General features: G+C 44.0%; 1 protein-coding gene across 2 annotated transcripts in view; it reads right to left on the bottom strand.

The window, feature by feature from the left end:
* Nucleotides 1-271: 271 nt before the first annotated feature.
* The window catches only part of LOC137371010 (uncharacterized), a 100191-nt gene continuing 78557 nt past the window's right edge, over nucleotides 272-21905 (bottom strand). For both annotated transcript variants that reach the window (XM_068032908.1, XM_068032909.1), the window contains 2 exons: nucleotides 2661-2694; nucleotides 272-1174 (listed from right to left, as the gene is read on the bottom strand). In XM_068032908.1, coding sequence (XP_067889009.1) covers nucleotides 902-1174; nucleotides 2661-2694 — 307 coding nt within the window. In that variant the 3' untranslated portion in view covers nucleotides 272-901. The remainder of the gene's footprint in view (nucleotides 1175-2660; nucleotides 2695-21905) is intronic.

The raw sequence follows: 21905 nt of genomic DNA, 5'->3' as shown, positions 1-21905 counted from the left end.
TGGAAGAGTAGGACAAGGGGATCCAGGCTCACAAAAGTAAAAGATAAATTGAGGACTGATATCTGAAAGTTCTTCTTCACAAAGAGTGTGATCAGCACTTGGAATAGGTTTTCAATTGGGTTCTGGAGGCAAATTCATTTAAGGAACAGAACTTTGAGTGATGAGCTAAGGTGGACTTGCTGACCTTCTTCATCTGTACCTACCATATGACCTTTAGTCCATGGGTATTTTCCACCAAAACAGCAGTTTGGTAGTTGGTTTAACACCATAATTAAACACCAAGTTCATGTTTTATTAGTATAGTAGTTATTAGTATATTAGCAATGCATTTTAATACAAAAATGCTGATTTTCTCCCAAAATATAAAAAATAAAGTTGAAACTGTGAACAATATCTCTCACATTAAGCTATCAAATATATAATAGTGGTTTCACACAGAAATATATCTTTAGTTTCCATTTGATGTAAAACCCATCTAAGCTACAAATTTAGCCAAGCTAGAGGGAAGTCTCCCAAGAGGCAATTACAGAATGGCATTTACTGATGACAGTTCAGCCCAATCCTCCTGCCTGACTTTGGGAGACTCCATGGAGGAACAAAGCTAAATAAAATAAGCAGTCAAATGAAAGTATTCTGGTCCCTTCAGTGTCCCAAGCCGCAAGCCACTCCAGGCTGAAAGGGTCATTGGATAATGTTCTCCGAGCCTCGGGGTATCCATGTCTCTCTGAAACTATTCAATCATAGTTGAGCAAAAGTGGCTTACATTGAGTTTCCCTACAAATTTGCTTCCCTTTCCATATGAAAGTGACTCCGTACTTGGGACTGACATAGAAATAATCAAACTGGTGTAATGGCCTTTCATGGCTGAAGAAATGGAATCAACTGCATTATTGATGTTGCTCTAAACTATAGACTCCTGATCATTTGTATCAAGCTTGAGACATTTAACATTCTGTTTGGAATCTTCAGATGCATTGCCATCTTGTTTAGAAGCATGAACGGTACCACCAACATCACCCATAGTGTCTTGGGTTGCATTTGTAGGGCCAGTAATCGTTTGAGAATCCTGTGGTGTATTAACACTGCTGGCACCATCACTAGGATCCTGTTGTGTTTTAATGCAGTGAAGGCCATCTCTAGTAGCCTGGTATCCAATATTTTGAATCGAATATTGCTGAAAATATAAATTATAAACTCATTTAAACACTTCCAACAAGTATCTCTAATAGCAAGTAATAATAAAAATAATAGCAACACTAATAAATGAGTCTTCCAGCCAAGGAGAATTTGGGTTGAATTTTGTCTTTTCCACCTGGGCAGTAAACTGCCAGGGTTGATCACCTGGGCCTTTATAGAATCCACCTGATTTTAATTCCGTTCATTTTAATGGAATGAAAATCAGGCAGTTTCCATAAAGAGCAGGAGCTCCAATCAATTAGTTTATCTCCCTAACAATGAAGACAAAAATCGAGCAAACTCATCCACGATTGAAGTAATTTTTGATCACTATGTATGTATTTACCAGCAAATACCAGAGCAGCATTTTAAAGAACAGCACTTGAGCATAAAGGATTATCTTGTGATCAAAGAGAAGATTGCTAGCCCATAATAAGACAAGCTTAATTTTGCATCTGTTCAATTGCTATTCCAAGATTTAGCACTCTGGCAGAGGCTGCCTACTGGAGGCAATCTCTGCTCTCCCCTCCCCCCTCCAAGTAGTGGCCTAAAAAAGAAATTGCCCTGACCCTGAGAAATTTGGCCAAGGTCAGTGACACATCCTTTGGCAGATGGAGATGCATTCAGATTCTGCAATAGAGGATAACCCAGCCCTCATTTCATTGTTATGAGGCTTTTTTTCCCAGCAACAACCACAAGGTAATTTATCTCTTTGCAATTATACTCCTAATAGATTCAGTACTACTTCATTGACAGGGCCTTTGGTATCCAATTTGTCGATTAATGTAAAATATTTCAGCTTTAATAATTCAGAGAGCAATGTATTTTTGACATCTTTAGCAAATATAAACATAACTGAATCAAACTGTTACAATAATTCTATTCTTCTTCCAATCATTCAAGGTCCAATTTTAATCATAGCCCCCCAGCCCCTTCCAGCAGAAACTGGGTGAGTAGTCAATTAAAATCATCCAGGTTATTTACCTGCCCTCGGGCTGCCCAGATCCCTTTGAATATAATTTTTACATAGGCTTCTGTTAAGCTGCTTGCCCAAAGTCCTTTAAATATGCAGATTGTGATCTGATGATGTCGTTGTACTCCGATTGCAATTTTAACTCTGGTCTGATCAAGAAAGCTTTCCTGCCTGGCTGAACCTCAGAAGGCACCCTGAAAATTAAGTCTTTCATTTTTCTTTGTGGGGCCAGCAGAAGCAGCAGTGCTCCTTGGGTCCCATAAGGTTTCTATATGCCTTCCCTTCCCCAGACGTCCATAAGACCCTCCCGGAACCCTTAACCTACATCTGCCTGCATGCCAGCCATGAATCGCCTAATTTTCTGCAGGCTGGTTAACAATGCCAACCATTCTGGACAGGAAGCAGACTGGGAACCTGTTAATGAGTCCGAGGAGTTAAAATAGTCCAAATCTGATTCATGTAGAAAAAATAACTATCAAATATGTATAAATAAAGAGTAATATGTTCTCACCTGGGGAATAACAACCAATTGCTTCCTTCGATGCCTGAAATACAATGTTTCAATACTTTAATATATTTTCTCAGTAATATGGTTAAAAGCTTATCATAACTTAGGACTTAATGGGTACGAAATTAGGATCAGTAGCGCCCATTGTTTGTGCGCTACGGGTGCTGTTTGGAGACCAAAGCGGCATCCAATGTCTGCACGAACAGATCTGCTGCAAGTTGCACTTGGTACCATCTTGCTAAAGGACAAATAAGAAACATCCTTTACCCATGCCTAAAGCAGGTGTTAGTCATTCTGCAAATCTAACTCAAGGGTCTAACGCCTGCTCCTGGTCCTTGCTGCAACTTCGTTTTCCCTGAGGCAGCTAGCGCAAGTGCTGAATGCCTCTGGGAAAACCAAAGCTAAACACTGCACAAGTAAATAAACAGCTAAGTACTTACCATAACCACTGCTGCTCCCTGTCCAGAGATCTCTGAACTCACTACTGACTCCAAGCACCAGGCCACCCCCCCTTCACTGATCTCCCCCACCAGTCCTGGCTCTGGTCCTGACGCTGACCTCCCAGCCCACCCCAAGAGCACTCCTGACTCCCTAACAGTACACTCGTGGTCTGCAAGCTTCCTACCCTATCCCTGATAGCACTCCTGACCCCCCAAAAGTACTCCCAAGGTCTAGATCTCCCTACCTGACTCCTTAACAGTACTCCGACAATGGATCCTATTTAGCCATTGTTCGGGTCATACACACACAGGAAACATTCTCGGAACTTGCTCCTGTAATTGCTCCGTTTCCTTAATTTCACATGGGTCCTCTGTAACCATAGCAGAAACTGATATTTTTGATCCTGTCAAATCATTTCCTAGGAGTAGATCAATTCCCTTTACTGGTAAACTGTGGACAACACCTACAGTTACTACCCCAGTTATTAAGTCACTCTCTAGGCATACTTTATACAAAGGTACGGATATACACACTCAGCCAATTCCATTAACTAAAACTTTAGTGTTCAAGGCGCTCTCTGGTGGAAACCTGATATCTTTCTCCAGCAAGAGTGTTTGGGTTGCTCCTGTGTCCCTGAGTATAATGATAGGTTGTCCTGCCTCACTTACAGCACACGGAGTTAATCTCCTCTTTGTCAAAAAATCATTATAACTCTCAGATATTTTATTCTTAACCTCTACACTCTTCTTAGTTTTAGTATCTGGTTTCACACTTACATCTGTTGTTAAAGCTATAGCCTGGTCTGCTACACTTTCAGTCAGAGTCTTTTCCTCTGCACTAACTGTTTGTACCCAAACTAATCAAAGAGAGATACAGCACCAAGACAGGCCCTTTGGCCCACCATCAACTTATACTAATCCTACATTAATCCCATTTTTCCCTCTCACATCCCCACAATTCTCCTACCACCTACCTACACAAGGGGCAAATTTTTTTAACAACGGCCAATTTATCTATCAACCCACAAGTCTTTGGCATGTGGAAGGAAACCCATGCAGTTATAGGGAGAACTTGCAAACTCCACACAGGCAGTACCCAGAACCGAACCCAGGTCGCTGGAGTTGTGAGGCTGCAGTGCTAACCACTGCACCACTGTGCTGTCCTATATCCGATAGGTTTACCTCGCAATTTCCAGCACTCTGAACGAAGGTGACTCGTTTTGTTGCAATGTGAACACTTTGGCTTGCGAACCTCACTTATACCCTCGGCACCTTCCTTTCTGACCTGTGGAGGTGATCCTGGGGCATTCCCAGCTGTTCCTTCTTGTCAGTGGCTACTTCCTTTCACTCTCCCACTTTCTATCCTTCTCGGGTTTATTGGGGTGATGGACAAAATAGGTTGGCTTATTCACAAGCTCAAAATCATCAGCAATCTCTGCTGCTTGCCTAGCTTTCAAAACTTTCAGGTTATCTATATGAGTTCTCACGACTGAAGGAATGGAGTTTTTAAACTCTTCTAAGAGAATCAATTCTCGAAGATTCTCATATGTGGTTTCTATCTTTAATGCCCGTATTCAACGGTCAAAATTCATTTGCTTCACCCTCTCGAATTCTAAATATGTCTGCCCAGTCAATCTCTGTAAGTTCCAAAACTATTGACGGTAAGCTTCAGGGACTAACGCATATGCAGCGAGAATAGTCTTTTTTGCCATCTTATAATCTGCAGAAGCCTCTTCAGAAAGCATGACAAAAGCTTCATGAGCTCTGCCTACCAGCCTGCCCTGAATAAGCAGTGTCCAGCTTTCTTTCGGCCATTTCATCTGTTTGGCTATTTTTTCAAAAGATATAAAAAATGCCTCTATGTCCCTTTCCTCGAACTTAGGAAGAGCCTGTATAAATTTCAACAAATTCTCACTGGGTCCTGATCTAAATTCAGATTCATCCTGGCCTGAATTTTCCCTGGATTTAAGACTACCCCTTTGTCTTAGTTCCATCTCTTTGAACCTAAATTCCCACCCTTCTCTTTCACCTTCTTTCCGAAATGCTCTCTCTTTCTCTCTTTCCTCTTTTTCCGATTCAAGTTTTCTTAATTCTTTTTCTACTTCAAGTTTTTTCATTTCTAACTGTATCCTAGCCAATACAACTGTATCCTAGCCAATACAACTGCATCACTCTCGGACTTACTACCTTCATATCTCTTGTATTCCCTTTCTTGTTCCTCGTATTGCCCTTCATCTGTATCATCATCATCATCTTCTTTTCTACTAATTCCAGATGTTCGGCTATTATGTCAATTATCTCTGCTTTTTTGGCATCTGATTTCAATTCCAACCCCAATCTCGCTGCCAATTCTTTTAATTTGTTCTTAGTTAAAATTATCAAGTCACTCAGGGAAACATTCTGCTTTCCCAAAAACTCTGCTATAATGCCATAACAATGGTATAGACTGTACCTTTGTAATTGGTGTCAGGTTTAGATCCCAACAATCAAGTTTCCAATTGATAAGATCCCAGACTCGAGAGCAATTAACCTGATGCCAAACGCATGACCCCAATTTAAATATATGATTCAGATCCCGGACAAGAAACCCAATAAATATGTTACGACTGACCGCTCCTGTCAAAGCCCCCAGTCAAAATATACGATTCTGATTGTGGTGGGACCAACGCACTGTTAATTCAATCCCATCACTCCACAGATTGGCTAACATATCATTTAAAACTTTCCAAATTAAAGAAAGACCCAGTCAAATTGTACCATCTATTAACCCCCGAATGAGGCTAACCAAACCAGTGTCTTTAAATCAACAAATTAACTCTTTAATTGGAAGAACTAAATTCTTAAACACTATGATGATATAAACAACATTTAAAATGGAAAAAAATTTGAGTCCTTGTAAATTTACAGTCCAATGTTGCTTGAAGTCCTCCCGGAATGTTGCTGTCCTTCTCCAGCGAATTTCAACAATTAACGACTTGCAAACGTTTTCAATGGAATCAAGCCGACTTTAGAGTTTTTGAGGGATAAAATATTGTCACAGTCTAACTTCCCTTTCTTCAATTTAAATTACCAGAGATCTCTGTTTTGGCTTGAATTTTGAGGGGTTATAATTAAACAGACTAAATTCTTATTCCTTCAGTTTAAATGGTTGCGAGCTCTTTCCTCAGGTGCCAACACCAGCTGTGTCTGTATGTCTCTGTGTCTGAGTTCTGTTAGAACAAACTGTCTTCAACTAAAAAGCCAGTTCAAAACTGAATTGTAACAAATGTATTGCATGAGACTCACTCCCAGTGGCTGTTTCTATGGTAAAGAGAATGCACCCTTTGAATCGCAGTCTCCGAATGGCTGTTTCTAAGGCAACAAAAATGCACCTTCCTATAACTTCTGAGGCTTGCTGGTTCTTAAAGCAATACTGATCCTTTGTAAACCTTAAAGGCAAATTGCATATTCCCCCCAAAAAACTACAGGACCATGACACTTGAAAGTTGATAAATCACCAGGGCCGGATGAAATGTACCGTAGGCTGTTAAAAGAAGCAAGAGAGGAAATAGCAGAAGGTCTGACCATCATTTTCCAGTCCTCACTGGAGACTGGTGTGGTACTGGAGGATTGGAGAACTGCTAACGTCGTACCTCTGTTTAAAAAGGAAGCGAAGTATAGAGTGAATAATTGCAGGCCAGTCAGTCTAACCTCAGTAGGCGCAAATCATTGGAATTTATTCTGAGAGACAGGATAAACTGTCATTTAGAAAGGCACAGTTTAATCAAGGATAGTCATCATGGATTTGTTAAGGGAAGATCTTGTTTGACCAACTTGATCGAATTTTTTGAAGAGGTAACAAGGAAGATAGATGAGGGTGTGCAGTTAATGTGGTCTACATGGATTTTAGCAAGGCTTTTAACAAGGTTCCACATGGCAGAATGGTTTAAAAAAATAAAATCCCATGGGATCCAGGGAAATGCAGCAAGGTGGATACAAAATTGGCTGTGTCAGGACACAAAGGGTAATTATTGACAGGTGTTTTGAAAACAGGAGGGCTGTTTCCAGTGGCGTTCCACAGGGCTCAGTACTGGGTCCCCTGCTTTTTGTGGTATATATTAATGATTTGGATGTAAATGTAGGAGGCAGGATCAAGAAGGTGAAAGGTCTATTTACCTTAGCAGAGAGGTCAGTGATGAGGGGGCATAGATTTAAAGTGATTGGTAGAAAAATTAGAGGGGAGATGAGCAAATACTTTTTCATGCAGAGGGTGATGGGGGTCTGGAACTCACTGCCTGAAAGGGTAATTGAGGCAGAACCCCTCAACTCATTCAAAAGGAGTCTGGATATGCACCTCAAGTGCCGTAATCTGCAGGGCTACGGACCAAATGCTGGAAGGTGGGATTAGAATAGGTGGATCGATTTTCGACCGGCACAGACAGATGGGCCAATTGGCCTCTTTCTGTGCCTTAAATGTTCTATGATTCTATGGGCTCCTACCACAGCGCCATCTATGTTATGGTGAGGTCTGAGGCCCAAAATCTGGGGTTCCTGGGACTCCCCATTTGAGCACATTAACACTGTATGGATAGGGTGCCCAAAAACAGGTGCATCCAAATTGCTAGGCCATCTTTTAATGCACAATTTTCATTTTGGTATGAAGTCAAATTATCCTTGATAGTTCCTTATCTCAGTGAATAATCTTGACTACTAAGGTAAATCTGCCGATTCAGCCTAGCTCTCCATTGAGCTAATTCCTTTAATACATCACTGCCCTAAATATATAGATTATGCAGATTTAATGAGGGAACAGGACTTGGTATTAATAAATCAGTTTTTAGCAATATTATATCACAAAGACTGTCTGCTGCTCTCACTAGTCGTTAACTCCCCTCATCACAGTTTAGATTGTCCTGTGTTGTTCTCTCCTGTGGAGTGAATGGAGAGGCAGAAGAAGCAGGTACAAGCCAGGCAGTTTTACAACAGAGAATGACATGTGCAAGTCCAATCCAAATGGGGAAGCATGGGAGTGGGATAAACAAAGGGATTTAGGAGTCGAGGCATATAAATTATTAAGAGCTAGCTCACAGGTGCAAAAAAGTATTCAAAAATCAAATGGGATTCTCAATTTCACCATGAGGGTTTTACACCATTGAGGTCTATGGACAGAAAATACTGCACTGTGGCCCACCCTGGGATTTTCTTGTGTTATAGACAGGTGGAAAGGAGTGTGGGTGGTTCCCATTGTTCGCCTCTCAACTGACAGCAATTGCGTTGTGTTAAAAATGGTGAGTTTGTCCCTGAATGTTTTTTTATGGTCAAATGAACAGACAAATAATAGGTTTTCTTGTAGGTTAAAAAAAAAACTATTTTTACACAATTCCCGAAATGGTCATAACCTCACCCACACATACACAATGTCATGCACGGAAGGAGTCATGATGAAATAAACAATGAAATAGATGAATTATGAAGTTAAAAAGTCAACTGTTCAAACGAAATCACAAGCACTTGGACACGTGAATTATAGCCAAAATGAAGTAGCGGCCATGTGACCCCTCCTGTACTGGAAATCCACAAACACATCTACAAAGATGAGGCTCGTTAACCTCGCCTGAAATAGGTCTAGGGAGAACCCCTTAGAAATTGAAAGGAGCTATTGCATATTAATGACTCTGATTGACATGAATGGACTAACAGAGGATGTTGGAAACAGTCTAGTTCATAGCAAAACCAAGATGAATAAGGGGTAAAGCAGCAAAATCATAACAGAATGATTCCCATTCAAACATTCAACGGTGGCCATGGTTGTCATCCTGGCCCATTTGGTGGTCACAACAGGGAAGAGGGACATGTGTCTCATAACCGAAACTCCAATGTAATAGATTTTGAGCTTAAAATTCAACTCTCTGATGAGAGAGAGGAGATCAAGCCAACATCACAGAAAGCCTGTGAGAAGGATTCGGCAGGCAAAGAACTCTGCCCACCAAGAACAGCCACCAGAGCAGAGACATCACAAAGTGACTTGAGACTAACCATCTGTGAAGGTAACAAAGTATATACCACCAGCTTTGTGCTGTATTAAATCACTAGAGCTCTGCAATAACTGTGCAAGTTCAAGAGTGAGAATAATCAGGCCTGCAACTTTAAAAAAAGACTTTTCCTCCGCAGAAGACACAATAATCTTCTGTAAATGATGAACACTTACCTCACTTGGGACTTTAAACTACCTCTCTATCTATTCTTGTATATGTATATGTTGATGGGTGTGTGTGTGTGTGCGTGAGTGCGTGAGTGCGTGCGTGCGTGCGTGCGTGCGTGCGTGTGTGTGAGGTTGCAATTATTTTGGGATTTGTTTAACAAGTTTTTTTAACCGACGAGAAAAACTGTCATTTGTCTGTTTATTTGACCCGAAAGACACTCAGGGGTTAAAGTATCACTTTAACAAACACAATTGCAGTCAGCTGGAAAATGAACAGTGGGAACCACCCACACCCCTTACCACCTGTCCATAACAACAAGAATAGATAGAGAGAGAGAAAAGGAAAGGATAGGTAGTTAAAGTCCAAAGTGAGGCATGTGTTCGTGGTTTACAGTAAACCTTTTGAATCTTCATAGGTGGACAGTCTCTTTTAAAGTTGCAGGCCTGGGTCTTTCTGGTCTTGAACTTTTTGAGGTGTTGTAAAATTCTAGGGTTACAAATCAGCACAAAACTGGTGGTATGGATGTTGGATGGAGAATCTTAGTCAGTTTGTGATGTCTCTGCTGCAGTGGCTGTTCAGTTATTGTTCTGCAGGGTTCTTCTTGCTTTGCTGTATCTCTTGCACAGCCTCTGACTGGACTGCTTTCTGAGGTGTTGGCGTGATTTCTCTCACTCTCTTTTAAAGGTAAAAATCCATCACATTGGAATTTTTTTGTTAGGAGACACATGAACCTCTCCCTTGGTATGACCACACAATGGGCCAGGATATGATAACCATGGCTATTGATTGATATCTGAATGGCACCATTCTGGTAACATGGTGCTACTTCATACCCATTCATTTTGGTTTGGGCTGTGAGTTAGTCTGTCTCCAGAATCCTATGTTAGTTCATTCATGTTGTTACGAGTCATTAATATGCAATAGTGCTATTTTCAAATTCAAAGGGATTCTCCCCAGAGCTATTTCGGATGAGGTTAATGAGATCCAGCTCTGCAGACAGGTTTGTTGATTTCCAGCACAGGAAGGGTCACGTGACCACTACTCCATTTACATTGTTGTACAAGTGTCCATGTTCTTGTAGTTTTGTTTAACAGTTGACCTTTTAAATTCATAATTATTCCATTTCATTCTTTATTGCACCATGGCTCCTTTCATACATAACACTAGCTCGTGCTCCCTGTGAGTGACACTGCATGCCAGTAGTGTCCAACTGTGGAGTCAGTCTAATTGCACTTAATGTTGGGCACCCCATCTGACAATGATACAATTGGGTAAGAGGGACTGAATTGTAATAGGGCACTGAGTAAACTTGGGTTCTGTTGCTAAGAGACAAGAGGGTTTCTGGCTGTTTTGGCCAAGGTGTTTAAAATGATGCAAGGAATTCATAAGATAGACAGGAAGTGATTCTTCCCTCCTCCATTGCGGGAATCCAGAACAAGGTCACATACTCCAAGCCAGGCTAGTTCAAAGTGAGCTCAGAAACAATTCCTTCACACAAATGGCAGTGAGAGTGCAGAGTACTGAGTCTCAAATGGGCATAACTGCTAAGTAAGCGAAGGTGTGTAAAAGACAGAGGGGGGAAAATTGGATAATTCCCGAAAATGTGCGTGAAGACTGTGGCACATGACGAACAGAGGCCTGTTCATTGCATTGCAGGCAACACATTAAATATGTGCTGCCTGCTGTTTTATATGATTGCTGCGCCAGTGTGGGACTTTTGTAAATGGGGAGGTGTGGTTGAGGTTACTGAGGCATCACTCATTAATTATTTCATCACACAGAGCACAGGCAGAAAGGAATTATCTACATTGTAGCTTCCCTTCCTCTTCCTGTGCTTCCACTTCTTCTTCCTCCTCCACCTTGTGTTGCCGCTCAGTGTGTCGCTTGATAGGTGGTGGCAAGGGCTGTTCCATCATAACAGCCAGGTTATGCAGCATACTATTAAAAATTTTGACACCCGCTTAGCTGAGTATTGCAGGGCTCACCCAGAGTTGTCCAGGCAGCCGAAATTTTTCTTGAAGATACAGATGGTGTACTCTATAATGCTCCTTGTGGCAGAATGGCACTCATTGTATGCCTGCTGTGCACATGTGCATGAGTCCTGGACCTGAGGAGAGTCATGTCATGTGTGGATAATCCTTGTCACCCTGTAGCTAGCCTTTGATTTACCATGATGGTTGAAATACAGGTGGTACAAAGGACTGCTGCAGAATGAAGAAATTGTGAGGTCTGCCAGGATACTAGGCATTCACCAGCAAAATGTTCCGCCTGTGGTCACACACCAGCTGCACACTGACTGAGTTGAATCCTGTTCAGTTCATGAAAACAGCCGAGTTCACACGAAGCACATTCAAGAAACCTTGTGTGCAATCAATTGCGCCCTACAGCATGAAGAAGTCTGCAATCCATGAAAACCCTCACGCTGGCTCCCCACTTATTTCTGGCACGAGGGAATGAGATGAAGCTGTCTCTTGGTTTAAAGAGCCTCAGTGACCTCCCTTATGCAGCAAAAACTGTAAACTATAACATCTTTCTTATACATCCAGCAGCAGCCTAGAAGAAGCCAAACGCATAGAGCTGCATTCACCTTGACAGCCACAGTCCTTGCTTTGCTTTGAGGTTGCTGCTGTGGCTGGAGCATTTGGCAGATTTTAGTCACAACCTCTCACAACCACAACAAAGATGCCTCAAGCATTGGCCCTCCCTGAGCTCTGCAAAACTAGCCTGGGATCATTACCACTCTGGCTCCCTCACAACATTGGAGTTCCCCATACTGACCGGCCTTCAGATATCTGCCCAGTACTGCAGCAGCTTCAAGCTGCCTGGAGAGCTCCCTGTCTGCCTGCAGCCCACCAGCTAAATACGAATGAGGACCATTTCCTCAAAATGGACTTGGCTTCCGCTGGCAATATTAGCCAGAGTTTTCGGCCAGCCACCCTAAATCCACTCACGGGGAAACTCTACCCCATTATCTCTTGCAGTTAAAAATACTTTAAAACTAAGAAACTCCACCCAAGAGGCTAATAAACTGCCTCTTTCTTTATAAAGAAAAGAAGATAGTTCCCTCAGCTTGTGCCGCTGACAAGAACCCTTAACTGCTGGACAAACGTAACCAGGAAGTGATCTTCCATCCATTTAAATGGGTTTCGTGCCTGTGATTTCCTAGTACTCACTGCCACTAAATCAGGTTACCCAAGGCAGTGCAAACTGGAAATATCAACCCCTGATTTTGTTGAATCAAAGTAGTTTTCTCCTTAAAGAATTTTACCAATGGAGTAGAGATTACCTCACTGATAGGGCAACCATTGTCAGATTGCCCTTCCCATTTGGCCTCCACTCGCTAGCCCAACAGTCTGGAAGTCTGGTATTATTTTGTTGCAGATTGAAATAAACCACAGACCTGTGCAGTCCTTTCCTATCCTCTTTGTTCCTGATAAACATTTGTCGACATATAAAAAGACTGCACTTCAAAATAGTTCGTTGTGTGTGGAGTACTTTGGGACATTTCTGAGAGATGTTTGAAAGTGTAAGAATGTAAATTCCTTCCTTCTTCCATTCCTTCCTGCTCCTTTTCTCTCAAAGAACAAAGAACAGTACAGCACAGGAACAGGCCATTCAGCCCTCCAAGCCTGCTTGATGCCTGTCTAAACTAAAACCTTCTGCACTTCCGGGGACCATATCCCTCTATTCCCATCCTATTCATGTATTTGTCAAGATGCCTCTTAAACGTCGCTATCGTACCTGCTTCCACCACCTCCCCCGACAGCAAGTTCCAGGCACTCACCACCTTCTGTGCAAAGAACTTGCCTCGCACATCCCCTCCAAACTTTTCCCCTCGCACCTTAAACCTATGTCCCCTAGTAACTGACTCTTCCACCCTGGGAAAAAGCTTCTGACTATCCACTCTGTCCATGCCACTCATAACTTTGTAAACCTCTATCATGTCGCCCCTCTACCTCCGTCGTTCCAGTGAAAACAACCCGTGTTTATCCAACCTCTCCTCATAGCTAATGCCCTCCAGACCAGGCAACATCCTGGTAAACCTCCTCTGTACCCTCTCCAAAGCCTCCACGTCCTTCTGGTAGTGTGGCGACCAGAATTGCATGCAATATTCTAAGTGTGGCCTAACTAAAGTTCTGTAAAGCTGCAGCATGACTTGCCAATTTTTATACTCTATGCCCTGACCAATGAAGGCAAGAATGCCATATGCCTTCTTGACTACCTTATCCATCTGCTTTGCCACTTTCAGTGACCTGTGGACTTGTACACCCAGATCTCTCTGCCTGTCAATACTCCTAAGGGTTGTGCCATTTACTGTATACTTCGCACCTGTATTAGATCTTCCAAAATGCATTACCTCACATTTGTCCGGATTAAACTCCAACTGCCATTTCTCAGCCCAAGTCTCCAACTGATATATATCAAAGAACAAAGAACAAAGAACAGTACAGCACAGGAACAGGCCATTCGGCCCTCCAAGCCTGCGCCGATCTTGATGCCAGCCTAAGCTAAAACCTTCTGCACTTCCGGGGCCCATATCCCTCTATTCCCATCCTATTCATGTATATCCTGCTGTATCCTCTGACAATCCTCATCACTATCTGCAACTCCACCAACTTTTGTGTCGTCCGCAAACTTACTAATCAGACCAGCTACATTTTCCTCAAAATCATTTGTACATACTACAAACAGCAAAGGTCCCAGCACTGATCCCTGCAGAACACTACTAGTTACATCCCTCCATTCAAAAAAGCACGCTTACACTGCTACCCTCTGTCTTCTATGACTGAGCCAGTTCTGTATCCATCTTGCCAGCTCACATCTGATCCTGTGTGACTTCACCTTTTGAACCAGTCTGACATGAGGGACCTTGTCAAAGGCTTTACTGAGGTCCATACAGAGAACATCCACTGCCCTTCCTTCATCAATCATCTTCATCACTTCCTCAAAAAACTCAATCAAATTAGTGAGACACGACCTCCCCTTTAAAAAACCATGCTGCCTCTCACTAATAAGTTCATTTGTTTCCAAATGGGAGTAAATCCTGTCCCGAAGAATCCTCTCTAATAATTTCCCTACCACTGACGTAAGGCTCACCGGCCTATAATTTCCTGGATTATCCTTGCCAGCCTTCTTAAACAAAGGATCAACATTGGCTATTCTCCAGTCCTCTGGGACCTCACCTGCCGCCAATGAGGATACAAAGATTTCTGTCAAGGTACCAGCAATTTCTTCCCTTGCCTCCCTCAGTATTCTGGGGTAGATCCCATCAGGCCCTGGGGACTTATCTACCTTAATGCTTTGCAAGACACTCAACACCTCCTCCTTTTTGATAATGAGATGACTGAGACTATCTACACTCCCTTTCCGAGGCTCATCATCCACCAAGTCCTTCTCTTTGGTGAATACTGATGCAAAGTACTCATTTAGTACCTTGCCCATTTCCTCTGGCTCCACACATAGATTCTCTCCTCCGTCCTTGAGTGGGCCAACCGTTTCCCTGGTTACCCTCTTGCTCTTTATATATGTATAAAAAGCCTTGGGATTCTCCTTAATCCTGTTTGCCAAGGTCTTTTCATGACCCCTTTTAGCCCTCCTGACTCCTTGCTTAAGTTCCTTCCTACTGTCTTTATATTCCTCAAGGGCTTCGTCTGTTCCCAGCCTTCCAGCCCTTGCGAATGCTTCCTTTTTCTTTTTGACTAGGCTCACAATATCCCTCGTTATCCAAAGTTCCCGAAACTTGCCAAACTTATCCTTCTTCCTCACAGGAACATGCTGGTCCTGGATTCTAATCAACTGATGTTTGAAAGACTCCCACATGTCAGATGTTGATTTACCCTCAAACAGCCGCCCCCAATCTAAATTCTTCAGTTCCTGCCTAATATTGTTATAATTAGCCTTCCCCCAATTTTGCACCTTCACCCGAGGACTACTCTTATCCTTATCCACAAGTACCTTAGAACTTACGGAATTATGGTCACAGTTCCCGAAATGCTCCCCTACTGAAACTTCGACCACCTGGCCAGGCTCATTCCCCAATACCAGGTCCGGGGCGGCACAGTGGTGCAGTGGTTAGCACCGCAGCCTCACAGCTCCAACGACCCGGGTTCAATTCTGGGTACTGCCTGTGTGGAGTTTGCAAGTTCTCCTTGTGTCTGCGTGGGTTTCCTCCGGGTGCTCCGGTTTCCTCCCACATGCCAAAAGACTTGCTGGTTGATAGGTTAATTGGCCATTATAAATTGCCACTAGTATAGGTAGGTGGTAGGGAAATATAGGGACAGGTGGGGATGTGGTAGGAATATGGGATTAGTGTAGGATTAGTATAAATGGGTGGTTGATGGTCGGCACAGACTCGGTGGGCCGAAGGGCCTGTTTCAGTGCTGTATCTCTAAAACTAAAACTAAAACAGTACGGCCCCATCCCTAGTTGGACTATCTACATATTGTTTCAAGAAGCCCTCCTGGATGCTCCTTACAAATTCTGCCCCATCCAAGCCCCTAGCACTAAGTGAGTCCCAGTCAATATAGGGGAAGTGAAAATCACCCACCACTACAACCCTGTTACCTTTACATCTTTCCAAAATCTGTCGACATATCTGCTCCTCTTCCTCCCGCTGGCTGTTGGGAGGCCTATAGAAAACCCCCAACATCGTGACTGCACCCTTCCTATTCCTGAGCTCCACCCATATTACCTCACTGCATGACCCCTCTGAGGTGTCCTCCCGCAGTACAGCTGTGATATTCTCCTTAACCAGTAATGCAACTCCCCCACCCCTTTTACATCCCCTCTATCCCTCTCTCCTATCCTATCCTATCTCTCCTCTTTTTGTTCCCCATCTTGCCCTATCTATAAGTTAGTCTTCTTCCCTCAACTAACTGGAAGTACATCAGTACAGTTGTTATCACAAGTAGTTCCCAAGCTGGCCAGTTTGATTTAACTGGAATCTCTCTGCTCGGTAATGAAGCACAAAGAGAATGAGATGGTTGAAGGCCAGTGGATCTTTAACTGAGTAGCGCCATGGCGGAGGTGGTGGCTGCTGCCAGTGGAGCACCCAGCTGAGGCCCAGGTCCGGTAGTGGGCCCAGGCCACAGGTAGGTCATGGCGGGAGGGGTGCGTAGTGGGATGAGCAGCAAGGGCAGGGGGTGGCTCTCAGCGGGCCTCCCCCATCCCGATGGCGGGTCCTTCGTTCAGGCACTACATTCCTTTTAAAAAGTCCCACCCCCACTCCCCCCCTCACCTCCCGCAGCCGGCAAGCAACCCACATGGTTTTTCTTGCCATGCTCCCCATACAGCAACAGGCCTGCTCGCTGCTGGGCTAATTGCAGCAACAGTGGGATGAGGCCCTGAATTGGGCATTCACTGCCCACTTAAGGACCTCAATTGGCAGCATGGCAGCAAGGCCATTCACAGGCCTGCACTTAATTTCGACGGAGGCGGGAAGGTGGCAAGGTTCCTCGCCTCTTAACCCGCCTTCTCCCCAATGAGTGCACATCAGGAATTCAGGCATGATGGAAAATCCTGCAGTGTCAGCTGAGTTCCGCATTTTAATTTATTTCACACCGGTCCATGAAGCTCAATCCCTGCAGTTTGAATTCTTAAAATGTCTGCGGAATGTGCACTGTTACCAAGCTCAGCAGTAGTTTCTTCTGTAATTGGCCTGTCAGGAACTAATGATGTGCAATATATGAAATGGAAATAATGATGTGATTCAAATTAATTTGCTAAACTGTATACAGAGAGGAGTTGACTCAAACTGGCTTCATTAGTGCATTTCAGCGATGATTAATCTGATGGTATAGGTGGAGGGCAAAGCTAATATCCTTATGAGTACTTTGTATCGGGGTAATGCTGTCCTTCCCAGTGATGCCATTGATTCTCTCGCCAGCGGAAAAGCCCCTGGGAAGGACAGCATTACCCCTGAAATAATCAAGAGTGCCAAGTCTGCTATACTCTCAACACTACATGAACTGCTATGCCTGTGCTGGGACGAGGGAGCAGTACCTCAGGACATGCGCGATGCCAATATCATCACCCTCTATAAAAACAAAGGTGACCGCGGTGACTGCAACATCTACCGTGGAATCTCCCTGCTCAGCATAGTGGGGAAAGTCTTTGCTCGAGTCGCTCTAAACAGGCTCCAGAAGCTGGCCGAGTGCGTCTACCCTGAGGCACAGTGTGGTTTTCGTGCAGAGACATCGACCGTTGACATGCTGTTCTGCCTTTGTCAGATACAGGAGAAATGCCGCGAACAACAGATGCCCCTCTACATTGCTTTCATTGATCTCACCAAAGCCTTTGACCTCGTCAGCAGACGTGGTCTCTTCAGACTACTAGAAAAGATTGGATGTCCACAGGCAGGGGTAACGCTGTCCTTCCCAGGGGCTTGTCCACTACTAAGTATCATCACCTCATTCCATGACAATATGAAAGGCACAATTCAACATAGCGGCACCTCATCAGACCCCTTTCCTATCCTGAGTGGCGTGAAACAGGGCTGTGTTCTCGCACCCACACTTTTTGGGATTTTCTTCTCCCTGCTGCTCTCACATGTGTTCAAGTCTTCTGAAGAAGGAATTTTCCTCCACACAAGATCAGGGGGCAGGTTGTTTAACCTTGCCCATCTAAGAGTGAAGTCCAAAGTACGGAAAGTCCTCATCAGGGAACTCCTCTTTGCTGACGTTGCTGCTTTAACATCTCACACTGAAGAGTGCCTGCAGAGTCTCATTGACAGGTTTGCGGCTGCCTGCAATGAATTTGGCCTAACCATCAGCCTCAAGAAAACGAACATCATGGGGCAGGACGTCAGAAATGCTCCATCCATCAATATTGGCGTCCACGCTCTGGAAGTGGTTCAAGAGTTCACCTACCTAGGCTCAACTATCACCAGTAACCTGTCTCTAGATGCAGAAATCAACAAGCGCATGGGAAAGGCTTCCACTGCTATGTCCAGACTGGCCAAGAGAGTGTGGGAAAATGGCGCACTGACACGGAACACAAAAGTCCGAGTGTATCAAGCCTGTGTCCTCAGTACCTTGCTCTATGGCAGCGAGGCCTGGACAACGTATGTCAGCCAAGAGCGACGTCTCAATTCATTCCATCTTCGCTGCCTCCGGAGAATACTTGGCATCAGGTGGCAGGACCGTATCTCCAACACAGAAGTCCACGAGGCAGCCAACATCCCCAGCTTATACACACTACTGAGTCAGCGGCGCTTGAGATGGCTTGGCCATGTGAGCCACATGGAAGATGGCAGGATCCCCAAAGACACATTGTACAGCGAGCTCGCCACTGGTATCAGACCCACCGGCCGTCCATGTCTCTGCTTTAAAGACGTCTGCAAACGCGACATGAAGTCCTGTGACATTGATCACAAGTCGTGGGAGTCAGTTGCCAGCGTTCGCCAGCGCTGGCGGCAGCCATAAAGGTGGGGCTAAAGTGTGGCGAGTCGAAGAGACTTAGCAGTTGGCAGGAAAAAAGACAAAAGCGCAAGGAGAGAGCCAACTGTGTAACAGCCCCGACAAACAATTTTTTCTGCAGCACCTGTGGAAGAGCCTGTCACTCTAGAATTGGCCTTTATAGCCACTCCAGGCGCTGCTCCACTGACCACCTCCAGGCGCTTACCCATTGTCTCTCGAGATAAGGAGGCCAAAGAAGAAGAAAAAGAACTTTGTATCAGTGTTCATAAAGGAAATGGAGGCTGATATTATATCAGTAGAAGCAGAGAGAGTAGGGGCAATGGATAGGATAAAAATTGAGAGGAGGAAGGTACTGAAAAGGTTAGCTATGCTTATGGTAGATAAGTCACCTGGTCTGATTGGCCTGTATCCCAGGTTGCTGAAGGAAGCGAGGATAATCTTCCTTGGATACGGGGGAGGTGCCAAGGATTGGAGAATGGCACATGTGACACCCTTATTCAGGAAAGGGTGTAAGGACAGTCCTAGCAACTGCAATCCTGTTAGTTTAACATCAGTGATGGGTAAGGTTTTAGAAAAAATAATCAGGGAAAATATCAATGGACAAGTGGAGCGTATCGAGTGAATTAAGAATAGCTAGCATGGATTTGTAAAAGGCAGATCATGCTTAACTAATCTAACTGAATTTTTTGATGAAGTAATAGAGAAGATTGATGCAGTGGATGTTGTTTACATGGTTTTATGAAAGCATTTGATAAGGTAGCACATAAAAGGCTGGTTAACAAAATTGTGGCTCATGGAATAGAAGGGTCAGTGTCCAATTGGATAAAAAAAATTGGCTTAAGGACAGAAGACAGCGAGTTGTAGTAAATGGTTGTTTTTCAGACTGGAGGATGGTAGACAGTAATATTCCCCAATGGTCAGTGCTGGGACCACTGCTTTTTTTGCTATATAAAAATTACTTGGATCTTGGAATAAAGATATAATCTTAAAATATGCTGATGACACCAAACTTGGAGCAGTGGCAAACAATAAGGATGATATGAACCACCTGCAACAGGATGTAGATAGGCTCGCAAAATGCGCAGAGAGGTGGCAGATGGAATTTAATACAGACAAATGTGAGGTGATGTATTTTGGCAGATGGGATAGGGAGAGGCAAAATATACTTAATGGCACAGTTCTCAAGAATGTGCAGGAACAGAGGGACCTGGGGGTGCATGTGTATTGATCTTTGAAGGTGGAAGGACAAATTGAGAGAGTGTTTAGCAAAGCATATGGGATCTTGGGCTTCATAAATAAAGGTATTGAGTACAAAAGCAGGGAAGTTATCCTGAACCTTTGTAAAGCTCTGGTTGGGACCCAACTGGAGTATTGCTTCCAGTTCTGGTCATCACACTTTAGGAAGGATGTAAGGGTCCTTGAGAGGGTGCAGAGGAGATTTACCAGAATCCTTCCAGCGATGAAGGAGTTTAGTTAAAAGGTTAGGTTGGAAAACCTGTGTTTGTCCTCTTTAGAACAAAGGAGATTGAGGGGAGATTTCAAAGAAGTGTACAAGATTATGATAGGCTTAGATAAGTTAGACAAGAAAACTGTTCCAATTATCAAATAGTACTCGGATCAAGGGATACAGATTTAAAGTTTTGGGCAAAAGATGTGGGGGGAATATGAGGAAGCACTTTTTATGCAGTAAGTGGCATCATAGAAAGTTTATGGCACAGAAAGAGGCCACTTGGCGTATCATGTCTGTGCCAGCCAAAAAACGATCCACCCATTCTAATCCCACCTTCCAGCATTCGGTCTGTAGCCCTACAGAATACAGCACTTGAGGTGGCTATCCAGACTCCTTTTGAATGAGTTGAGGGTTTCTGCCTCAACTACCCTTTTCAGGCAGTCAATTCCTACCACTCTCCAGGTGAAATAATGTTTCCTCATCTCCCCTATGGAAGGTAATGACCTGGAACTCGCTGACCACAAGGGTAGTGTAAACAGAGACGATCAATGACTTCAAGAGGAAATTGGATGACCACCTGAGAGAAATAGATTTGCAGGGCTACAGGGATCGAGCTGAGGAGTGGGACTGACTGCATAGCTCCGTGGAGAGACAGCATGAACTCGATGGGATGAATAGCTTCATTCTGGACCGTAAGATGTCTATGCTTCTCATGTCCTGAACAACTACATTTGCAGGAAGTGTCATCAGCTGGATGAGCGCGAGCTCTGGATTTTAGAGCTTGAGCAGCAGCTGGCATCACTGTGATGCATCTACGAGTGTGAGAGTTACGAGGGTAACAAGTTCCTGGATGTGGTCACCTTGCAGCTTAAGGATATACAGGCAGAGACAAAATAGGATAGAGTGGGGGTATAGCTGTACAGAGAGCCGCAAAAGAAGTTTTGCTGCATTTGTACAGTGCCTTGATGAGACTGCACCTGGTGTTGTTTACAGTTTTTGTCTCCTTACCTAAAGAAAGATATACTTGCTATAGAGGGTGTGTAATGGAGGTTCACCAGACCGATCTGTAGGATGGCGGGATTGTCCTATCAGGAGAGATTGAGGCGACTGGGCCTATATTCTCTAGAGTTTAGAAGAATGAGAAGTGATCTCATTGAAGCACACAAAATTCTTACAGGATAGATGCAGGAAGGATGTTTCTACTGGCTGGGGGGGGGGGGATGGGTTGTCTAGAACCAGGGGACACAGTCTCAGAATAAGAGATAGGCCATTTAGGACTGAGATGAGGAGGAATCTTTTTCACGTACAGGGTGGTGAATCTTTGGAATTCTCTACCCCAGAGGGCTGTGGAGGCTTAGTCATTGAGTATATTCAAGACAGAGATCAATAGGGGCGGCACAGTGGCGCTGTGGTTAGCACTGCAGCCTCACAGCTCCAGCGACCTGGGTACAGCCTGTGCAGAGTTTGTAAGTTCTCCCTATGACCACGTGGGTTTCCGCTGGGTGCTCCGGTTTCCTCCCACAGCCAAAGACTTGCCAGTTGATAGGTAAATTGGCCATTGTAAATTGCCCCTAGTGTAGGTAGGTGGTAGGAGAATGGTGGGGATGTGGTAGGGAATATGGGGTTAATGTAGGATTAGTATAAATGGGTGGTTGTTGGTCGGCACAGACTCGGTGGGCCGAAGGGCCTGTTTCAGTGCTGTATCTCTAAATAAATAAATAAAAATAAATAATGATATCAAGGGGTATGGGGATATTACA

Source organism: Heterodontus francisci, chromosome 6, assembly GCF_036365525.1.
Source record: "Heterodontus francisci isolate sHetFra1 chromosome 6, sHetFra1.hap1, whole genome shotgun sequence".
Lineage (NCBI taxonomy): Eukaryota > Metazoa > Chordata > Chondrichthyes > Heterodontiformes > Heterodontidae > Heterodontus > Heterodontus francisci.
Note: the sequence above shows the minus strand (reverse complement) of the source record. Positions and strands in the feature narration are given on the sequence as shown.